This window comes from Oryx dammah, unplaced genomic scaffold (genome assembly GCF_014754425.2).
Source record: "Oryx dammah isolate SB20612 unplaced genomic scaffold, SCBI_Odam_1.1 HiC_scaffold_3, whole genome shotgun sequence".
In the NCBI taxonomy this organism is placed as follows: domain Eukaryota; kingdom Metazoa; phylum Chordata; class Mammalia; order Artiodactyla; family Bovidae; genus Oryx; species Oryx dammah.
The window spans coordinates 102,436,075-102,453,391 of NW_024070187.1; the positions used below are offsets into that span (position 1 = coordinate 102,436,075).

The 17,317-nt window shown below is 43.5% G+C and overlaps 1 protein-coding gene across 1 annotated transcript in view; it reads left to right on the forward strand.

The window, feature by feature from the left end:
* Positions 1–17,317, forward strand: part of EVC2 (EvC ciliary complex subunit 2) — a 162,086-nt gene that overhangs the window by 129,271 nt on the left and 15,498 nt on the right. Inside the window, exon 17 of the mRNA XM_040238361.1 lies at positions 10,516–10,743. Coding sequence (XP_040094295.1) covers positions 10,516–10,743 — 228 coding nt within the window. The remainder of the gene's footprint in view (positions 1–10,515; positions 10,744–17,317) is intronic.

The window sequence follows — 17,317 nt, forward strand, 5'->3', positions numbered from 1 at the left end:
ATGAGTTTGAGCAAGCTCCGGGAGTTGGTGATGGACAGGGAAGCCTTGCATGTTGCAGTCCATGGGGTCGCAAAGAATCAGACACAACTGAGTGGCTGAACTGAACTGATATACAAATTTCTCATATATATCTTTGGGCTTCCCTGGTGGCTCAGATGGTAAAGAATCTGCCTGCCATGCAGGAGACCTCATATATATCTTTAGGGACATTCAAATAGAAATGAAAATGGCAAGACTGTATTTTCTGCTCACACATGATTTCTGGTATTGTCTTAATGATGCCCTCTGTCTGAGTGCCGTGTCTGCCATGTAACCATTCGCCCATTCATTATTCGTTCACTGTTTCCAGGTTTCAGAATATGCCATGCTTGCACACTTCATTAGCAATCCCTTCATCAGGAGTGAAACTCCTGCACTGCAATCGACCACGCACCCCAGTGTGTTTCTGCAGCAGCCTCGGCAATTATGCAGAGGTGACTGGAGCAGGAACAGCTTCTGTCAGCAACAGCTCCTCACATACCTGTCATTTCAAAAGTGACTGGAGCTTAAGCATGAGAATAATGTGCTTTTTCAGATGACCTGACAAGAGAGAAAATTGATGGTGCAGGTCCTTATAAAGCTTGGGAGAGGAAAAACAAAAAAGTACTTTGGAAGGGAAAATCCATTCATCCACCTACAAAGACGGGGAAAGCCTCCAGATGGTTCTCTTCCTGTCTGCTCTTGACCCTGTTTTACCCCTCAAGGCAGAGTCTGTCAAAGTCATCTCCCTGAAGCACCAGTTTAAGGGAATTTCCTTGTTTTTAATTTCTATCTTATATTGAAGTACAGTTGATTAACAGTGTTGTGTTAGTTTCAAGTGTATGCAACAAAGTGATTCAGTGATATGCATACATATCTATTCTTGGTAAATTCTTTTCCCATTTAGGTTATTACAGAATATTGAGCAAAGTTCCTAAGAGAAGCTTCATAGGTTCCTACTGCTCTGAAACAAAGCCTAGATTCCTGAGCATTACATTCAAGACCTTACAAACAGTCTTCAGCTTACCTTTCTAGTCTTTTATTCTACTTCTACTTTTCTCATACCAAAATGTTGTCATGGTTATCTTTGGATAGTTTGGTTGTAGTATCATTTTTCTACATTGTCCATTCTAAAATTTCACTTTTCATTTTTATCAAACTTATGCATGCATGCATTCTTTTAAAGAGTCGTGTAATTCTATGAGTTTTGTGCCCCCCAAAAAGCAGCCCTCTCTAAGCCACACATACACATTTGCAAATCCCCAAGAGTTAACAACTTGTAATTTTTCAGTTTGATCTTTTGGTGTTTACGTCCATATAGTTAAATACCATGCTTGGCTTCCTGTTTCTTTTGGGTATTTTGTCTGTTTCTTTTGTCTGTTTTGGGTATTATCTATTCACTTTTCTTTGTAGAAGATAAGATATAGTTGTCTTTCTTCTATCATTGTGCAACACATGAGCCCTTCCTATTCTCCCCCATATTCAATGCAGTTAGATCTGTGTTTAAGGTTTCTATTACTATGATTATTTAAAAAGTATCCACATCTGAGCCATATAAAAACAGATTTATTTTTTTCCTGTATAACTCTTAGTTTTTCTGGAGTCATTGTTGTCCTTTGATTTCTTTTTCTTTGGTTACTTTTCTATGTACTTATCATTAATTTAATCACTTTTTGGTGAATGGCCAAATTAGGACCATCACACAAGTCATGTCGTCTGTTAATTCCATCTTCCTGAGGACATCTCTCTCTGTGCCTCTGGAGAGCTGTGCTCCAATCCAGGCATTGGCCTCTCTACTTCATGCACAGCTGCCATCTTGAGGTCATGCTATGAATTCCCTTCACCCTTCTTTTTCCCGATATGTTCCTTTAATGAAATACAGTCAGTTCAGTCACTCAATTGTGTCTGACTCTTTGCGACCCCATGGACTGCAGCATGCAAGGCTTCCCTGTCCATCACCAAGCCCCAGAACTTGCTCAAACTCATGTCCATCGAGTCAGTGATGGCATCCAACCATCTCATCCTCTGTCATCCCCTTCTCCTCCTGCCTTCAATCTTTCTCAGCATCAGGGTCTTTTCCAATGTCAGTTTTTCGAATCAGGTGGCCAAAGTATTGCAGCTTCAGCTTCAGCATCAGTACTTCCAATGAATATTCAAGACTGATTTCCTTTAGGATGGACTGGTTGGATCTCCTTGCAGTCCAAGGGACTCTCAAGAGTCTTCTCCAACACCACAGTTCAAAAGAATCAAGTCTTTGGCGCTCAGCTTTCTTCACAGTCCAACTCTAACATCCATACATGACTACTGGAAAAACCATAGCTTTGACTAGACAGACCTTTGCTTTTTAACATGCTGTCTAGGTTGGTCATAGCTTTTCTTCCAAGGAGCAAGCATCTTTTAATTTCACATCTGCAGTCACCATCTGCAGTGATTTTGGAGCCCAAAAAATAAAGTCAGCCACTGTTTCCATTGTTTCACCATTAAAATACATCCTGTGTTAGTTTCTGAGGAAAGGACACATGGTGGATTTAATATTTTAAAATTTTGCAAGACTGAAAATGTTTCCTTCTGCCCCCATAATTGATGGATAATTTGACCCATCTTGGAATTCTGAAAAATTTTCGTGACTAATTTTGATGATTTATTCCTGGTCTTTAATCTGCCTTTGTAGATCTCTAATTATTCAGATGTCAGACCGTTTATCTATTTTTCTTTTTTTACTAATTTCCTTCTCTTTGTTCTTTTGCTTTACATTCTGGGGAACATCTTAAGTTTTATTTTTCAAACCTTTGAGTTGTGTTTTTTTTTTTTTTTTTTTAATTTATTTTGGCTGTTCTGAGTCTTCTTTGCTGGGCAGGTTTTCTCTGGTTGTGGCAAATGGGGGCCACTCTCTAGTTGTGGCACCCGGGCTGCTCATTTCAGTGGCCTCCCTTGTTGTGGGGCACCGGCTCTAGAGCATGGACTCAGTAGTTGTGGCCCACGGCCCAGTTGCCCTGCAGCATGTGAGATCCTCCTGGACCAGGGACCGAACCCATGTCCCCCAAATTGGTAAGCAGATTCCTCACCATTGAGCCACCAGGGAAGCCCTTGAATTTTTATTTATATTTTTAATTTTAATTTTTTTTTTCAAGAGCTTTTTTTCCCTCTCTCAACACTCTCTTCTTAAAGAAATAACATTCTCTTGTTGTTTAAAGGCTTCTATAGCTCTTATATCTCTCTGAGAACATTCATTTTTTAAGTTTTTTTTTCAATTCCTGCATATTTATTGCTACTTCTATATTCATTAAAGTTTTCCCAGGAAAGCGGCCATCCTTCGTGGTCTGCTTATGTTTAAGAGTGGAGTACTTAAAAGCTGCTTGGAGTCTCTGAGCTGTAACTGGGGTTTGCAGACTGTGACCTTCACTCTGGTGTGATTGGGCTGAACCATGAACTTGGAGAACTCCCAACAACAGTAGTTTTAGAATTTTTCTGAAGTCTGGTCAGGGTTCCCAGAGAAGACAAGTCTCCTGCCTTGCTGCTCATATGTCAGGAGCCAAATGAGGGAAGAGGACTGAGATTTTTAGTATTCAGTAGGTAAAGCTTCACTTGAGTAGAATAGCCTTAAATAGCCTTAAGTAGAATGGTAGATGCATGTTATAAATCTACTGTCTCTCACCAGGAATCTCAATTGTTAATATTTTTCTCCATTGTGTGTGTGTTTTATAATTAGAAATGAAGAAATTTCCTAAAGGAGGAAAGAAAACTCTCAGTATTATAAGCTATTGTCTTTTATCTTTAGAGCAACCCAAAGGAAGCTCTATTTAACTAATTATAGTAATGATAGTGAAAATAATAGTAGTAGTAAGAATATGGCAGCTACTGTTTATTAGGGGCTTAAACCACAGACTATACTAGACATTGTCACCTATTATCTTATTGTTTGCTGTACACATACAAAACCAAGACTCAGAGAAGTTAAGCAATTTGTTTAGGTCACATAGCTACTTTGGTGGTAAGAGTTCATAAGAGACTACAGATCATCCATAAACAAAACTACACTGACTGGTTTAATCAAAGCCCACTGGCCTCCAAAGTCAAATTAATCTGTTTGAGATTTTTGCACTTTAATGATCTAGATGATGATGGGTGGAAATGTCTTTCCAGGCATAGAAATCGACTTTTCTATCTTAAGTAATGATGTTTATTTAGCAGGGTGCTATTTCATTCAACAAATATGAACACACCTTTACTGAGTCCACCCCCTTCTTGATGCAAGATAAAGGAGAAAGTCTTAAATTTTGAATCCATCCAGCAAAGCATGATGTAGACTGACCTGCTTTGGGAAGTGGCCAGCCACTCAAATAGGAGTGAATGCTTATATTTAAATAGTGTTTCCTCAACATCTCCTCCCAGCATTTGGTTATAAAATTCCTGATGTGACTCCTTTCTGACCTCTGGCTTTCCTTTCTCTTTGCTGCTGACATCCTGGCCTCTTTCCATTCCTTGCCCACTTCTCTCCCAAAAGGGTGCTATCTGATTGGTGGTATTAAAGAAGGAACTGAGCTTCCCCCTCTCTTTAGAAGCCTGCCTGCCTGCAGGAAGCCCCAATTCTCTGACCATGATGTGATGAGCTTGGTGGGGCAAGCTGGTTATTTGGGGGAGTGTCCACTCCTTTGCAAACTCATCTGAGCCACATTCTCCAATCTAGTTTTCATCAATATTAAAGCTGACATTTGGTGTCTGGCTGGCTCACCCATGCATCCAGTTGTATTTGTTCCCAAACATGTGCAAGGAGGAGGAGTGTGATGTCTTGAACTCCTTAGAGTCCCAATAATTCTATGCTGATTGACAGGTTGATTTTATTTTGTGATAAAGGACATCAGAGAGAGCATAGAAGAAACTCCTTCAAAATGCACATGCTGTCAGGGAAACTAGGAAATTGTTTGAGCTTCACATTTAAAATAAGAGTATTTAGCAGCATACTGTTTTGGAAGTGAATTTTTATTACTTTAGGTAGCTTGAATATTTAATTAAATTTGTCATTAATACTTCATAGAAATGAAAATCTGTATCTTTTCCCAGGAGTTCTTTTAGACAAGGATGAAAGCCCCCTTTAGAGGCACATTTTCATGGTGCTGGAATTAACAAATTAAGTTTTCCAAAGAAGAAATAAATAGGTTGTTAAAGAATTTTTCTTTTCTTAATTTCACTGTCCAAGTTGTTCTTGCAGTATATACAAAAGGCTTTACACTTATCCTCCATTTTAGGAATAACTTTGCATACATAGGGCTTCCCTTGTGGCTCAACTGGTAAAGAATCCGCCTGCAATGCGGGAGACCTGGGTTCCATCCCTGGGTTGGGAAGATCCCTTGGAGAAGAGAAAGGCTACCCACTCCAGTATTCTGGCCTGGAGAATTCCATAGACTGTATAGTCCACGGGGTTGCAAAGAGTCGGACACGACTGAGCAACTTTCACTTTTGCATAAAGAAAATGAGATATCCCTCCTGGCCACCTCACTGTACCCTGTATGTCTCCAGGGGACTAGACCTTACAGCTTACTGGGGCTGTTACCTGTCCAAAGGTGGGGAAGATTGAAATCACATGGAGGAAACGTGAACATTTAGCTCATGGCAGGTGTGTCATGAAGGGACCTTTCATCCTTTTCTTTTCTTTTCTTTTTTTTTTTTTTTGATTTTCTTAAATAATGATGCTCTCATCCTTTTCTTGTTTATCTCCCATCACTCACATTTTTCCTTTTTAAGAACTTCAGTAAGCTTTCCATAGCCCCCTTTCTATTGCCTCCAGGGAAAGGCTGCCTGCTTTCACCTGGTGGTGAGGGTCTCTGTGCTATGGTCTCTGTCTGACATCTACAGCCTTATCCTCCACTTTTCCTCTCAGTTTTGGTCTGATTCACCCTCTCTCTAATCCCATAGAGACCCTGTGCATTCTGGCCTCAGTGCCTGGTTTGCTGATCCCTCTTCCTGAATGCCTGGGTCCTTCAATATCCAGCTCAAATGCCGAGGTCGTCACAATTTTCCCCTCCCCCTTCCCTTTCTCCATCCTCTAAACTATCATAGCCCTATATAAAGACCTCCTTTATGGCACCAACCATGTGCCTGCATGCTCAGTCATGTCAGTCCTGTCTGACCCTTCATGACCCCATGGACCAGACTCCTCTGTCCATGGGATTCTCCAGGTAAGAATACTGGAGTGGGTTGCCCTGCCCTCCTCCAGGGGATCTTCCCAACCCAGGGATTGACCTGCATCTCCTGCATTGCAGGCGGAGTCTTTGCCACTGAGCCACCAGGGGAGCCTGGCACCAACCATGTCCTACCTTTAATAATAAAATTAAAATGAACAATAAACCACAACTACTAACCATCATTGAACACTCCAATGTGTCAGGCACTGTTATAGTCAATTAAAAATAGTGGATTATTTAATAATAAAAATAATTCTACTTATTTTGCTTCTGGCCAAGACAGAATTTGGAGAAGGAAATGGCAACCCACTCCCGTATTCTTGCCTGGAGAATCCCAGGGACAAAGGAGCCTGGTGGGCTGCAGTCCATGGGGTCACAAACAGTAGGACATGACTGAGCGACTAACACACACACAAGACAGAATTAAAGCATCAAATTGTCCCCTCACCTAAAACACAACAAAAAGGAATGAACAAAATATATGAAACAATCGTTTTTTGAAAACACTGGTTATTGTTCAGACAATCAGTCATCTCTGACTCTTTGCAACCCTATGGACTGTAGCACGCCAGGCTTCTCATCCATCATCAATTTCCAGAGTTTGCTCAAACTCATGTCCTTTGAGTCAGTGATGCTATCTAACCATCCCGTGCTCTGTTGTCTCCTTCTCCTCCTGCCCTCAATCTTTCCCAGCATCAGGGTCTTTTCTAATGAGTCAGCTCTTCTCATTAGGTGGCCAAAGTACTGGAGCTTCAGCTTCAGCATCAGTCCTTCCAATGAATATTCAGGAATGACTTCCTTTAGGATTGACTGGTTTGATCTTCTTGCAGTCTAAGGGACTCTCAAAAGTCTTCTCCAACAACACAAGTTCAAAAACATCAATTCTTGGGTGCTCAGCTTTCTTTATAGTCCAACTCTCACATCCATACATGACCACTGGAAAAGCCATAGCTTGGACTAGACAGACCTTTGTCAGCAAAGTAATGTTTCTGCTTTTTAATATGCCATCTAGGTTGGTCATAGCTTTTCTTCCAAGGAGCAAGCGTCTTTTAACTTCATGGCTGCAGTCACCACCTGCAGTGATTTTGGAGCCCAAGAAAATACAGTCTGTCACTGTTTCCCTTGTTTCCCCATTTATTTGCCATGAAATGATGGGACTGGATGCCATGATCTTCGTTTTTTGAATGTTGAGTTTTAAGCCAGTTTTTTTACTTTCTTCTTTCACCTTCATCAAGAGGCTTTTTACTTCCTCTTCACTTTCTGCCATAAGGGTGGTGTCATCTGCGTATCTGAGGTTATTGATATTTCTCCCAGCAATCTTGATTCCAGCTTGTGCTTCATACAGCCCAGCATTTCTCATGATGTGCTCTGCATAGAAGTTTAGGTGACACGTAAAGCCCTGATATACTCCTTTCCCAGTTTGGAACCAGTCCATTGTTCCATGTCTGGTTCTAACTGTTGCTTCTTGACCTGGACAACAATCAAAAGTGATCCCTGAGATACAGGAAACAAAATGAATTGAGCCTATGATCTGGTTACAGATCACCAGGCAGATGGCTGTCCACCTGGTGCTCCAACCAGGAAGGAGTGGGGTCTAGAACATCCTTTTGATAACAAGACTTCATGTTTCCTCCGAGCAGGGAAATGAAGTTCTCAAAAAGCAGAGATGTCCCTTTGCTGACCAAGGTCCGTATAGTTCAAGTTGTGGTTTTTCTAGTAGTCATGTGTGGATGTGAGAGTTGGACCATAAAGAAGGCTGAGTGCCAAAGAATTGATGCTTACAAATTGTGGTGTTGGAGAACACTTTTGAGATATCAAACCAGTCAGTCCTAAGGAAATCAACCCTGAATATTCATTGGAAGGACTGAAGCTGAAACTCCAATACTTTGATCACCAGATGGAAAGAGTTGACTCACTAGAAAAGACCCTGATGCTGGGAAAGATTGCGGGCTGGAGGAGAAGGTGGTGACAGAGGACAAGATGGCTAGATAGCATCACCAACTCAATGGACATGAGTTTGTGCAAACTCCGAGTGATAGTGAAGGATAGGGAAGCCTGGCGTGCTGCAGTCCATGCAGTCACAAAGAGCTGGATACAACTTAGCGGCTGAAGAATAATAACAGTTTGCAGAGGAACTGTTTCATGCTGTGGTTCTGCGTGTTATTGCCTGTGGTCCCTGATAATAGTGGGCTGTTTTGTGAGCCAAATATGCAGGTCCCCACAGTGTGTCTTTGAAGAACTAGTTTCCTTTGTCATTTTTCCTTCTCCAGGGCCTGGGGCCAGGACCACCTCTCCAAGAAGCGTTTGAAGTTTCCCCCAGCAGAATTTTCTTTTCCAGGCAACAACACTCAAAGTAGACTATTTGTTTCTTCGGGCACTTTTTCCCTCCTCCCTGTGGCAGAGTTTCTTTCTGAAGGACAGATCATATAGGTGAAATCTGAGCCTTTCAAACTGGGACTTGCTCTCCTCTGAAGGACACACAATGGGGACAAGAAAATTGTGCAGTTGTGGGGGAACCCAGGGCATCATCTTCTGCCAGCCTCTACATCATGGAAATATGCCAACTACTTTAAAACATCTAAATACAAACACGTGACTCTTAAAAATAGGTTACGCGACAGGAAAAAATGTTTCACAAACATTTTTTTTCCATTTTTTTTGGTGGTAAAATATACATAACATGAAATGTACCATCTTAACCATTTTCTCAGCATCCAGTTCAGTGGTGTTAAGTACATTGACATTGTGCACAACCATTAACACCATCCATCCCCAGAAATTTTTTGTCTTCCCAAAATGAAACGTTGTCCCCACTAAGCACTAACTCCCACTGCTCCTCTCCCCAGCCTTTGGCAACCACCATCCTATGTTCTGACCCTATGAACTTGACTATTCTAGGAGACTCATATAAGCAGAATCCTATGGGATTCATGCATTTGTGACTGGTTGATTTCACTGTCATCCACACTATAGCATTTGCTTGAATTTACTTCCTTTTCAAGGCTGCATAATATTCCATCATGTAGATAACGAGCCCATTCTGTTTATCCATCCATCTGTTGAGGGGCACTTGGATTGCTTTGACTTTGGGCTACTGGGAATATAATTCCATAAACTGTTAAAGTGAAATTAAGGGCCTCATCGAGATATGATGCTTATGCAGGCTACTTTGGGGGTTGTGCTTTAGCTTCCCGGGCAGGGGAGTGGAGTATATACTTACCCTTAGGGGCTCAAGTGGTGAAATCAGAGAGTTGAGTTGCATGAGCTCAGTCATGTCTGACTCTGCAAACCCGTGGCCTGTAGCTCACCAGGCTCCTCTATCATGGAATTCTCCAGGTGAGAATACTGGAGTGGGTTGCCATTTCCTCCTCCAGGGAATCTTCCCGACCTAGAGATCAAATCCGGGTCTGCTATATTGCAAGCAGATTCTTTACCATCTATTAGACTATGTTGTTCTCTGTAGCAGGTTTTCTAGAGAAAGTATAAGAGGTAGTAATGTGGAGAAAAAAACGTAGAAATGCTGGAATGAACAAACTATTAATACTTAGTTGAGTGAAGGATTCTTTCATTTATAATTTCTTCTGAGCCCTTTAGGTGCTAAGGCCCTCCCCCAGAGGAGTTTTGTTCTGCTGGGGTAAACAGTATGGTGCCAACTGGGAAGAGAAGCTTGAGAGATGAAGGAAACAGAGAAGGGGGCGATAGATATGCAAAGTGAGGATGCTTCAAAGTGGCTCCTTGGCAACCAGAGATGCAGAGAACAAACAGGAGGTTTTCCGGAGGACGAGGATGCATGGCATTTGAATCATAGCAAAGAGTTTGGATTTGTAGATGCAAGGAGCCTGGTGGGCAGGGCATGAGCCATCAGGAGTATGGAAGTCTAGGTGTTGGGTGGCGGTGGCGAAACAGACCCGCTGTGCCTTAGCCTGGATGGGGGTGGGAAGGGCTTGGAGACCTTGTTAGGAAGACTGAACTTTCATCCTGTAGGATGGGGAAGCTTGAAGGATTTTGCCCTGGAGAGCAACACAGTTCAGTTTCCCTCCAAGAAGGATAAATGTGGAATGAACAGCTAGATTCCAAAAGCCCTGCAGTGAGCGTCTTTATGAGCGGAGGTGCCCTTGCTGTCTTAAATTGCATGCTGAGATTCCAGTACTGTTGCTTCTAACTCTTGAGACCTTCCTCAGGGTCCTGACTGGATGACTGGCTGCCTACCTGCACCGATACAAATACCACCGATACCGGCTGCTGTTTGTAAGCTGCACGTTCTATCCTCTGCCCTCCCCTTACGGCTCTCTGGTCTGTGGCTGGCCCCTCCCAGGTCCGAGGAGAATTGCTTCGGGAGAGAGTGCAGCAGCTGGAGGCCCAGGAAGGACTCTTTGCCGAGTCCCTCATCTCCCTGCAGTTCCAGAAGGTGGCGAGGATGGCCAGAACCCTGTGGGCGTACACCGCCCTCCTGAGCATCCAGGACCTGCTTCTGGAGGAGCTGAGCGCATCGGAGACCCTGACCAAGTCGGCCTGCATGCAGATTCTGGAGTCACACAGCCCGGTGAGTGCAGGACCCAGGAAGGAAAGGATGCCCGCTACACTGCATCCCTCGGTGATTCTTTCTGGTGACTGCCTCCATTTCTCCCACCATCGGAATGGGTGGTCCGCCGTCCTGTCTCTGCTGAGGGGTCCTGGGGAGGGCTGAGTGAGGTAACTTACGTGGGAGGCTGGTGCACTGTTGCTGCCCAAGGCTCCTCTATCTCATTGCCTTCAGAAAGCAAACCTTTTAAATGTTAGCATTGTTAACATCTGGGAACCTGGGATTCCTCTTGCAGCCAGCAGCTGTTTGTTTCTTTGAGAGTGCTATGAAAAGTAGAGAGAGAAATGGCAACCCACCCCAGTATTCTTGCCTGGAGAATCCCATGGACACAGAACCCTGGTAGGTTCCCAGTCCATGGGATCCCAAGAGTCGGACACGACTTAGCAACTAAACCACCACCACCATGAAAAGTAGCTGTGTAGCTTTCGGTGAGGCCTTCCCAGGTGGTGCCAGTGGTAAAGAACCCACCTGCCAATGCAGGAGATGTAAGAGATGCATGTTGGATCCATGGGTTGGGAAGATCCCCTGGAGGAGGGCATGGCAACTCACTCCACTGTTCTTGCCTGGAGAATCCCATGGACAGAGCAGCCTGGTAGGTTACAGTCTGTGGGGTCACAAAGCATTGGACATGCCTGAAGCAACTTAGCACAGCTTTCAGTGAAGGGCGCCTTAGATGTTATGAAGTATTGGATTTGTTTTTATTTTCAAAATTTTAATTATTACCATCATTTCTACATGCTGTATGTTTTCAAGGTATGGAAGGTGTATTCATAACACAAAAGCTGGCGACGTAACTGCTTTGAGGACTAATTTTAGTTCCTGTATGTGTAATTTTAGAATTTTATGTATTATTATAATAGTCACCTAAATGGAACTCACATTTATTGAGTGCCGTGTGTGTGGCTGGAGAGCACTAACGAGCTGTGTGAAATGTGCATGCTCTCATTTAAGCATTAATAATTCTTTACTCAATCATGCATCTTAAGACGATCGTTTAAGCATGATTAATAATAAGTTGCAATTTTATGCCTTTTTGCAATTATGCTCTTTGTCAGACATTATGTCAGTTAATCATTGAGCCATGCGGTGAACTCGGTAGTGTTTCTGTGCCCAATTCTCAAGTAAAGAAATGAGATTCAGGCAAGTGGCAGGTCAAGCTTTTTCCAAGGTTTTTCCAAGTTTTTCCAAGGTCCACAGAACTAGTAAGTGACATCTATTATTTTCTGACTTTAGCCTCTGGGTCATGTCCACAGATATCTCAGTTGAGCCCATCGATGGAGGTTCCCATTTTTTCACAGAAAATCAAAAATAACATTGGACTCTGAAGCATGTGTGCTTGGTTGCTCTGTCATGTCTGACTCTTTGTGACCCCATGGACTGTAGCCCGTCAGGCTCCTCTGTCCATGGGATTTCCCAGACAAGAATACTGGGGTGGGTTGCCATCTCCTTCTCGAGGGGATCTTCCCATCCCAGGGATCGAACCTGCATCTCCTGTGTCTTCCACATTGGCAGGCAAATTCTTTACTACTGTGCCACCTGGGAAGCCCAGATTCTGAAGAGTCCAGGCTATTTTTCCAGCAAATAGATGTCACCCTGCACTGTGAAACCTGCTTGTAGGGATAGGAAGGAAGGGGAAACCTTGTGGATATCCCAGCACAAAACATCCAACACTGGATAAATAAAAATCAATGTACTTTTTCTTGCTTTGTGAGTTCACAGTAGGATGAGGAAAATCCCCAAGGGATGAGGATAGCTTAGAAAAGTCTGAACTCACAGAAAGAGATGAATGCAAACCCAGAGGCTGAAATCCAAAAGCAAAGGGAGAAAACCAGGACCTCCAGGGTTTGGGGGGTTAATTTGAAGGACCAGGCGGTGGGGCTGTGGGATGTCCTGAGGAGAAGAGCAACCAGTGGGGTTGGTGCAGAGGGTGGGTGGTCAGGGGGAAGCCACTTGTGCTCAAAGGAGGCCCCAGGATCACCTGTCCATCTCCAGCCCTGCCAGGGTTGGGGGTGGGGAGTCCCCTCTGTGAGTTTGTCATCAAAGGTTTCTGCTAACAGGACAAAGGAATTAAAAAATACTTTAGCCATTCAGTCAGAAAACCTCCAAGGTGATGAATTAAATTAGATATGCAGATATCTGGCAAGATTGACCATTTAAAAAAGAGATAAAGAAGTAACATCAGAGGTATAAAAGGCAACATGACAATAGATGCCCTAGAGTTTTTAAAAATAAGAGAATCCTATGAGCAATAATTTTATGTAGGTGAATTTCAACATTTCTAAAAAATTATAGCTCCCGAAAATTGGCTCAAGTAGAAAAAAATCTCCATAGTCCTGTTACCATGAAAGAAATGGATTCAATAGTTTCAGAATCTTCTGACACACACACATATCTAACCTTGATAGTTTTATAGGCGAACTCCACCAAACCTTAAGGTAGCAAAAATTTCCAATCTCATATGCAGATCATTTGGATGTTAAAAAAAGTAGGGAATATTCCTCATTTCATGAAGCTCATATAACCTTGACACCACAACCAGACATGACTAGTATAAGAAAGAATACAGTTTAGTCTTACCTATGAGCCTAACAAAATATTAATGAATAATTCAATCATCTATAAAAAGATACAGCACAACCAGTATGAGTTTTTCCCCGGAAGGTAAGGTTGGTTTAACACTAAAACATGTATGAACAAAATTCATCAGATTAACAGATTAAAGAAACACAATTCCTGTGATTATTTTGGTATGAACAGAATAGATAATTTATTGAATTCAGCACTTATCCAATGTAAGACTCCTTAGCAAATTAGTAATAGGAGGAAATCCTGCAAGATATTTACCCAAAACCCACAGGGAGTATCACTGGTAGGTGACTGGCATGGAGGCAAGGCCACTGCCTGGATTTACAGGTGAAGGAGGTGAGGTCTTCAGAGGAGGGGCAGGACCACAGTCACGCGTCAATCAAATAAGCAACAACTAAGACACCAGGAGCCGCTGGCTTTTAATTCCCAATTCATCTCTTCATTATAATGAAGTATAGAGGAGAAGGAGGAGTTGATGAACTCTCTGAGAAACACCCCAATTCAACCCTAAGACACCTAATGGCCCTTTTTACTTGCAACAACCCTCGTTCCTACTAGCAATTGGGTAGCACAATACTTACATTTTTCAATTTTACGTTAAAGCCCTTTTGAGTGACATCAAAGCTTCCTTATTCTCGAATGTGCTTGAAGTAGAAGAGTTAATATGTCCTGAATTGGAAGCAACTGATAAAACTAGGGATACATTGCTGGGTTTTCTGGTTTTTTTTTTTAATGAAGATTTACATTTGGAGGGAAGACAAACCTATCATTTTACACTTGATATTAGCCTTTCATCCTGCAATTTGATCATTCTGGGAAAACCACTTTCCTGTTGGGAATGGGCTTTTAAGCTGTTACACATTCAGAATTTAAAAAGCATGAAATGAAATGCTTTGGAAATAGTGATTCCTAAGGAAACTGTGTCAGGTTCCCTTCATTTGATGAAGCGTTTAGACTCATTTTGTGAAATTGGACCACAGAAAGGACATAACTGATGGGGTTGAACGGCAATCATGGGCAGCTTTAAATGTGATGGTCTTACTCATAACACATCATGTGACCCCAGGCTAACTGCACCCACTGTATTTAATCCAGTTTAAGTTGCTTCGTAGGAGAAGGCAATGGCACCCCACTCCAGTACTCTTGCCTGGAAAATCCCATGGACGGAGGAGCCTGGTAGGCTGCAGTCCATGGGGTTGCTAGGAGTCAGACACGACTGAGCAACTTCACTTTCACTTTTCACTTTCATGCCTTGGAGAAGGAAATGGCAACCCACTCTAGTGTTCTTGCCTGGAGAATCCCAGGGACGGGGGAGCCTGGTGGGCTGCCGTCTATGGGGTCACACATTGTCAGACACGACTGAAGCGACTTAGCAGCAGCAAGTTGCTTGGTGCCTATCTACTTTTCCAAGCCTGGACTGGACGTCTTCCTTTTCTGTCCTCTGTCTTATTGCCCACTCACCACCAGTCACTCAGTCTATCGATTCTGCCTTAATTTTCTTACTTTTGACCTTTGCCACCCAGCTTCTCTACTCAGAGAAATATAGACCTGAAAACAAAAAATCACACCAGGAGTACCTCTCATCAGGGCCAGGGCATCGTGTTAAGTGTGCAAACCTTCTGTCAGCCCCGAGATGTTTTTATTCCCATTCTACAGATGGAGTTGAGGCTTAGGACTGTTAACTCATTTTACCACAGGCCCAGAACTGGGAGTCAAAGCCCACACCTCCTGCTTGCAAAGCCCAGTTCCTGTTCTCACACCAATTCCTGCCTGCCTCCTTCTTTCCCTCCTGCAGTCTCCTCCACCCTTCAGCCAAAGCAACATTTCTGAAAAATAAAAAGTTAGTGATAGCCCCATTCCCAGCTCCATATTTTAATATCTCCTCTCTACCACTCCCCTCCCTCAGACCCTGCATTTTAGCCCTTGGACCTTCCTGAACGCTTGAGATACATTCAGGCCTCAGTTCCTTTGAAGGACCTCTGTCTAGAAAGCTTCTGCTGCCCACCCTACAGCTCCTCTCTGGAAGCTGCAACAAACCAAATGTTGCCTCTTCTGTGAAGCCATCCATGATTCCCTTGGGCAGACTTGATTTCTCCTAGCTCTGTGCTCACCCTCCGTCTAGATTCCGTGAGGTGACCTGTTACCTGTCACTGTATCTGTGTTTGCACAACTGTCTGCCACGCTAGACTGTGAGTTTCCAGAGTCTAGGGGCCATGTCTCATTCACCCCGGAATCCCTCATGCCCAGTAAACGGCCTGGAACTGTCTTCATCATCATCATCTACCCATCTGTCCATCCATCCCTTCATTCAACAGATGTCTACAGAGTGCTTTCCAGAGACAATGGGAGCAAGAGATAGGGCCCCGGGTTAGAGAAACCTGAAGTTACTCCTCGCTCAGGTTCTTGGGACTTCACAGGTCCTTACACTCTCTGCTCCTTAGCTAACTTATTTATAAAATGGGGTATTAACAAATTCCTAGTTTGTGCTGGTTTATGAAGGTCAAATACATTAATTCATGTAAAGATTCCATGAATCGAATCTAGCAAAATGTGGAAGTTCGGTGTGTACTAATTGCCATTATTATTATTAATAATAAGATGATGCTGATTACTGTGACTCCTTCCGTAGGCCAGGTGCCTGCTTCCTGTTGGGAAGCTGCGGCTGCTGTTCAGTTACTTAGTCGTGTCCAACTCTTGCGACTCCATAAATTGTAGCCTGCCAGGCTCCTTTGTTCATGGGGTTCTCCGGGCGAGAATACTGGAGTGGGTTGCCATTTCCTTCTCCAGGGGATCTTCCAGACCCAGGGATCCAATCCAGGTTTCCTGTTTGGCAGGCGAATTCTTTACAGCTGAGCCACCTGGGAAGCCTACTCCCTGCTGGGGAGAGGGATGAACAAGACAATCCCAGAGTCCCTGCCTCAGCATGGAAACTCTAGTGAAAAGAGCAGATTCTAGATTCAATTCTAGAACCACATCTTGGATTCCAGTAGTGTTAAGTAGCAGGGATTTGGGAATAGGACTGACCCCTGGGAGAACCTGCCATCAGCAACTTAGAACCTGTAGAATATGTTTGTTCCCAACGGGGGTTCACCTGGTCTTGGAAAATCAAAGTGTGACGTGCCAGCTTTCTGGGCTCTGCCTGTTTCAGGGACACTAGCAGGTGTGGGTTTGCCCCTTCCTTCCCCATGCAGTGGGCTGGGGCTGGCACCTCAGTGGAAGCCTGGTCCATGACCAGCTCCAGGAACGTTGACAGAACAAGGGAGTGGAAACTCATTAGTGCTGTTGGAAATGCTGCGTTTGGTTATGTTTCCATTTGGGATGCAGCAAAGAGAAGGATGGTAACAATTGGAAATCTCATCATGCCAGAAGCCCATACTCAGAGCATCCCAAACTTTTCACAGCACTGGAGGCAAAACCTATATGCTCTCCATGCTATGACCTCAGTTTACCTCTCTGGCCATTTTCTCCATGTCTTGATTTTTGAGTAATGTTTCTGAGACTTTGAGGCAAGCTTTGGCGCCTCTGCAGAAAGGCAGATTGTTTTGTACAAAATTTGGGAGGATCAAGGGCGACCATCACCTAATGACATCTATCCAAGGCTTCTTAGGATCAAACCCCACCCTCACCCCACCCCCAGGTAGAACACGGGCCAATCTGGTGAATAATGAGTTTGATGACAATGGTTTCAGTGACTAACCCCTAAGGCCCACCTTCCTGGCCACCCTTTCTTCCCCGCCTAAACAGACTGTGGAAAGTCTCTTGTACCCAGATTCTCTGACTCTGATGGCCTCAGGCTGCCAATTTCTTGTTTGGCCAGTGAGAGACAGTATAGCTTGGGGGTTAGGGCACAAACCAAATCATGGAGCCAGCTGACCTGGCACCATATTCTCGTTCTGCCACTAAAGATTCATGGATGGGCGTGCTGAGTCCCTTCAGTCATGTCCAGCTC